Source organism: Octopus bimaculoides, chromosome 2 (assembly GCF_046866305.1).
Source record: "Octopus bimaculoides isolate indiv1 chromosome 2, ASM4686630v1, whole genome shotgun sequence".
NCBI classification, from domain to species: Eukaryota; Metazoa; Mollusca; class Cephalopoda; order Octopoda; family Octopodidae; genus Octopus; species Octopus bimaculoides.
This window is the reverse complement of record NC_142929.1, coordinates 129,644,676-129,650,956: the sequence shown is the minus strand read 5'-3', so window position 1 is coordinate 129,650,956 and position 6,281 is coordinate 129,644,676. Positions and strand designations below refer to the sequence as shown.

Below are 6,281 nucleotides of genomic sequence, written 5' to 3'. Positions count from 1 at the left end.
TATATATATATGACACACTTCTAGTTACTAATTTCCACCAACTACATTTGCTTATAAGGTATTGGTTTATGCCTCCATACCTTAGAAGTTCAGTAAAAAATGACTAAAAGAATAAGTATGAAACTTTAAGGGGCTGGGGTCAATTTGTGTAACTAAGTATTCCAAGACCCTCTACATGGTCACAATCCAGTGACTGAAACAAGTAAAAGAATAAAAGAATTCAGGAAACAGAAATTGTTTCCAAGAGCAAGTGTAAACTTCCTCACCTCAAGAAAGTAATTTTTTTATCTAGCTGGCAAAATGAGTAGTACCTGTGATTCAAAGGGTCAGCCATATCACATTGTGTTTCACACTGAATCCTCCTGGGAACTGCATTAAGGGTATGCATGCCTGGGGGATGCTTAACCACTTGCATGTTAATTTCATGAGCAGGTTGTTAGATTGATTGAATCAACTAGAACCCTCTTTGTTATAACTGACAAAGTGCTAGAAATTTTATACGTTAAAATTTAAAAAAAAGAAGAAAATATGGAGTCTTCTGTGTCTAATGCAACTTTGAATCTGTACCTTGTAAGAGCTTTACTGCAAGACACAGGAAAGCCAGTAGTCGTCCAGGGAATGCAGGTGCTAGTACAGCTTTGGTACCAGTGTTGTCATAACAAGTTGCAGTCAGAACATGAACAAATGCCACAAGACATCATATCTAATGCTTTAACAACTCTAGTTCACTGTTCTGGACTGATGCTTTTATTTATCAACTCTGAAAGGATGAAAGTCAAAGCTGACCATGGTGAGATTTGAACTCAGAGTGGAGAGAGTTGCAACAAATAGCACATTACATAAAGTATCCTATTCATTGCTCTAACAACTTTCCCAATTAGCTACCTTCATATAAATAACTAATATTTTAATAGTAGACTGTATTATTTTAATTAAAAGTTAAATATAGGTGATGGCATGACTGTGTGATTAAGAAGTTTGCTTCCAAACCACACAATTTCAAGTTCAGTCCCACTGCGTAGCACTTCAGGCAATTGTCTTGGGTTGACCAAAGCCTTGTTAGTAGATTCAGTAAATAAAAACTGAAAGAAGCCTGTCGTGTGTCTGCGCATGCCTGCGTGTACACACACACACACACACACACATATATACACATGCTAGTATATAAAATGTGTCTCTGTGTGGGTGTGTGTGTTTGTATGTTTGTCTCCTTGTCTTGATACTGATAGTTGTAAATGAGTGTTGCTGTCATAGAAGCATTTCCAATATTCTGTAAGAAAAACATATCTAGCTATGGGGAAATATATCCTTGCTCAGACACAGGTAAAAATTAACTGCAGTAAAGGCATCAAGCCATAAAAGATCTGCCACAATAAAATTTGTCTGATGTATGCAAGCATGGAAAAGTGGACGTGAGAACAATGATGATGTTATATAGCCATAAATTGTAGATTTTGTGATAGGTAACGAGCAGAAAATGAAGACAAAATGAGAGGGACAAGTTTTAACAAAGGCAAGATTAGTATAACAATTAAAAGGAAAGAAAAGAGCTTTCATGTTTCTGGAATCTAGTCTTTCATCAGGAAAAAGGAATGAAAGGAAAGAACAGGAAAAAGAACTGGTGGAAAGGTGATGGGAGATGAAGAAAGAAAAAGAGAAGCTAGTGAGCAAGTGGAGATTTGGTTCTGTGGAGGAAGAAGAGTAGGGGTGGCATGTGAATGTGTCTATTGTATGTTCTGTATTCAACTTTGACCTTTATCCTTTCAGTTTGAAAATATATATACCAGCAATATACTGATGTTGATTCAATTACTTGTGTTCCAATCTTGTTGCTAGTCAGAAGTAATAAAATATTTTTGTGTATTTAATTTCCAGTTCCTTTTCAATATTTGCTGCACTGTGGGGGTTACTTTCAGTTTCCCACTTGTCAAGAATCCATAAAAAATGGGGTTTAGGTAATTTGTTTCAGATAATTGGATAGTTTTTTGCTAATTAGCTTCATCTTTTCAAAAGAATATAGATTATTAGGTCTGTTACAGAACATTGTTGAAAACACTACAACTACTGTTTGTAGCTATTTAACTTTACTTCAACATATTTAGAGATATTTTAAAGATATTTTGGTTTAAACCCTTATTTGCTTTGTTATTTTCAGAGGATTATAAGCCAACACCTCCACTGCCTCCCAAAAAGCCTCAAGTTGATACCCCACTGCATGACATTGATGTAAACGAAGGCGCTACCAATGTTGAATTGAGGTGCAAATTCTCAAGTAAATATTACCTTTCTTTCTACATTAATTTCTAATTTGCAGAGATACAACACTGATAATGTATCTGAATGTTGCATCCACACACACACACACGTGTGTGTGTGTGTGTGTGTGTGTGTGTGTGTGAAGAACTATTTTATGTTAATAACTCAACTGTATTATATGAATAACTCAGTGTATTAGCATCATAACAAATTTCTTTCAGATTATTCTTTTGAAGATTTTGTTACAGTTTATTTCTTATTTAAAAATTATTCCTGTAAATATGCTTCTGTGTGTCTATGTGAGAAATAACTAATTATTGACAGTTTGAAGTGATGGATTGAATATGTTAGCTTTGTCACACCACATTTGGGGTTTAACTCTCCAGCATTTAAACTGACCGTATCCATTTTATTTTTGCTATTAACTGTCCTCACGACCCCCTTTGTATCTACGATGGGGGCCATGAATTATACAATGAAAATCCAGAGTTATTCATGGTCGGTGAATTTTTAATAGATGTGAAGGTGGTTTATCGATTCACAAATTGTTATCCACGAAATAAGCATACTTTCTGATTTTTTTTATGCTAAAGACCTTCCTGACAACCGTCTTTGTAATCCCGAAAAATATCATAATGGTTGGTCCAGCCAACTGGCCGTGAAGAGGGAACAGACAAAGAGACAGACAGACAGCCATAATACCCATCATAATAAGATATGATGAATCATTAGAATTGTAATACTTTACAACAAGTCCTGATTGCAACGTTATTTCAGAACACACCCTGTATCTATTTTTCTACATATCACAGAAATTAATGACAAATAATTATAATATATTCCAATATAGGAAACATATTCCCTTTTTGAAGAAATGTTCTGAACATGTTTCAGGAGTGAATGTAATTGGTTTTGCTAATAAAGAACATTTCTGTAATATAAACTTAAAGTATTTTGCTCAACTATTCAATATTTCTTTTTCTGTTCTTTAACCATTCCAAATACCTTGCGGCCCATAGGAACCGACATTATTTAAATACCTGTTGAAAATAGCTTGGTTCTAATCTATTTTCTCTTTGTATTTTACACTTCCTTCATTTCAACTTGCTGGTGGGATAATTTAGAGTTAGAGAAATTGATTAATCTTTAGAAAAGTTACCAGTCGTTATCGATTAGAAAAGAGTTAATTATTATTTTGTTGGGAAGGAGAAAAAAAAGAAATGATTTGTTAGTTTGTAGTTCAATGTAGCATTCTGGGTATGTTTCATCCTGTCTCTGATACTGGCATTTTCAGGAAGAGAAGCAGCTGACTAATTTTTAGATGCTAATTTATTGGTAACGAACTCTTTCGTGTTCTCAGAAATCTCCTGCATTGTACAGAATAACAATAAATTAAATTAAACTGAGGTTTTTCTTTTGTTTGCTTTCTTGCTATATGATATTCTTACTGGGTATTGAAATTTAATGGTAACTACTTGTTGAAAAGTGGAAACTTAGGAACCAATGATAAAGGGCAGTAGAGTACATGAATACTTTGCCACCAAATGTTTTCTTCCAGCCTTTTTATATTGAGTTTAAATTATGGATTAATAAATGGCTTTAAAACTTTGAAACTTCAAAATGTTAATTTAATTGCTTTTCTTTTATTTATAATTTCTTTCAATGATAATATGATCAAAATCTTCATTTTATCTTTTCCCCAGATGTAAGTTCTGTCAATTGGTTCAAAGATGGGAATAAACTGCCTCCAAGTCAAGATATCAAATCTACATTTGATGGTTTTAATGCAGTTCTTGTATTAAAGAATGTTACGCCAAATGCTATTGGGTGTTATGAATGCATTGCAATATCATCAAAGAAAGAAGAAGTTCAAACATCTTGTGTTCTTACTGTTCAATGTAAGTCTGTGGTCGAAAATGCTTATCGATAGATGAGTTACATTTTCTGTTTGTATTGTTTTTTTTTTTTAATTTTAGTGAGTTGGTGGCAGTGGAAAGATTTGATGAAATGTTGAATTAATTTGATCTAATTCATTTATCTTGCAACAATATAACACAAAGATAAAGAACTTATTTTCTTACCGTAATTTGCTATTAAAGTGGTTTTAGGACCAAGGCATATACTATTTGAAATATTAATTCTTTTATGATTAACTCAAGCATTATCAGTATTTTCTTTTAAAGTTATTTTGTTTGTTTTTTTGGTCTTATTTCAAAAATTTTGATATATATATGTGTGATTTTGTATGTGTGTGTGTGTCTCTGTCTGTCTGCCTTGAATTAATTTTTTTATACTCTTTGATGTTTATTTTCATTTCACTATTCCAACTTTGATAATTATATTGTATTTATAGACAACTTAACTTACTCAGGAAAACGTAGTTTTGAATGAGATATTTCATTTTTTTCAAGTTCTCCAATTTTGAATATACTAAGCTACACTGTTGAGTATTAAAAATTTTGCTGAGGACTTCTCTGTAAAATTTGTTTTGCATCTCATTAAGTTTCCTCTCATATTTTGATTTACTTATAACTGCATTTTTAGATGGATCCTACTTTTTAAACTTGTAAATGAACTCCTACAGAGAATTCATATCTTTGTTTGAACAGTTCCAGTCAGCTCTGCTTGAATTAAGCCAGAAACAGGAATTAATTGGTTGAGATTTTAACTATTGCCATTCTGTATTTATTGCAAACACTTTAGCTGAATGTTTGGATCCTTTACACTCCTTGTCCATATCTGGCTACCTTATACACCACATATTTTTGCATACTTCATGCAGTCTGGTTTATGTATGAAGAAAGAAACCTGTTATTGCTGACACAGTCAATAGCGTTTTGAGCGTTTTCTCTGCCTTCACAATGCTAGGAATTATGCATTCACCAAAGCAGTAACTAGATCTTTTGGAAACAGACACTGTCAATCACGTAGAGTAAATTGTTCAGGCAGTACGTATAATTCAATTCATTAGCATTCAATTAATTAACTACTGCTAATTACTGTCTTGAATGTATTGCATCTGATGTTTTGGTTCCTTGTCAGCCTGCCAGAGCATCTTATCCCTCCAACTGCATATGTTTTACATCTGCTTAATTCACAGTTTCAAGTTCTGTGTCTATGAGTTGAATAATAGCATTTCTAATTTAATACTAGAATTTCAACTCCTTAGTAACTCGTGTTTTGGTTTTTGTTATCTTGATCTTAATTCTCTGAATTCTACATTTGATAGATGAAGACATGGTTGTGTGATTGAGAAACTCTACCACATGGTTTTGGGTTTAGTCCCACTGTATGGAATTTTGAACAAACGTTTTTTTACTATAACCCTGGGCTGACATAAGCCTTGTGAGTTAATTTGGTAGATGGAAACTAAAAGAAGCTTGGTGTGTGTTTGTGTTTTTTTTGCTCCTTGCCTTGACATTGTGTGATACTTGTAAACTAGTGTCACCTTCATGCAAGCGTTGTCCTTCATTTCGAATATTCTGTGAAAACATGCTTGGTTATGGGAACATATTACCTTACTTGGTAATAAGTGAGAGTCTGTGACAGGAAGAGCATCTAGTCATAGAAAATCTGCCTCAACAAATTTTGTCTGACTCATGTGACCATGGCAAAGTGGACATTAAAATGATGGTGATAATCATAACAAAATCTGTATTGGTTGCTTGTTTAGTCCCAAGGCAACACTCATTGAGCAAACCTTGGATCAAAGACATCATAATGGTGACCACACCTTGTTTTGTATACCCCAGAGCATATTATCTAGAATTTTTTTCTTCTTTTCTTTTGTAAAATGATGGTAGATTTGGCTGCTATTTCTAATTGATTGAGTAACTGCATCAATGCTCCTCAGTTGGTTTGTCCGTATTGTATTTCTAAAAAGATTTAAGTAATTAATGAATTTCAGGAAGTTGTTATGAATTAGAAATTGATTCATTATCCCTGTCACTCTTGTCATATATTCATGATTTGGGTATCTTGATATTTTGGTTCATGATTTTTCTAATAATTAAACGCTTTCATTA

At 33.1% G+C, this 6,281-nt stretch overlaps 1 protein-coding gene across 12 annotated transcripts in view; it reads left to right on the top strand.

Moving 5' to 3' along the window:
- Window positions 1-6,281, top strand: part of LOC106874322 (myosin light chain kinase, smooth muscle) — a 145,806-nt gene that overhangs the window by 90,093 nt on the left and 49,432 nt on the right. For all 12 annotated transcript variants that reach the window (XM_052965923.2, XM_052965921.2, XM_089338128.1 and 9 more), the window contains 2 exons: window positions 2,156-2,272; window positions 3,960-4,154. In XM_052965923.2, the coding sequence (XP_052821883.2) occupies window positions 2,156-2,272; window positions 3,960-4,154 (312 nt within the window). The remainder of the gene's footprint in view (window positions 1-2,155; window positions 2,273-3,959; window positions 4,155-6,281) is intronic.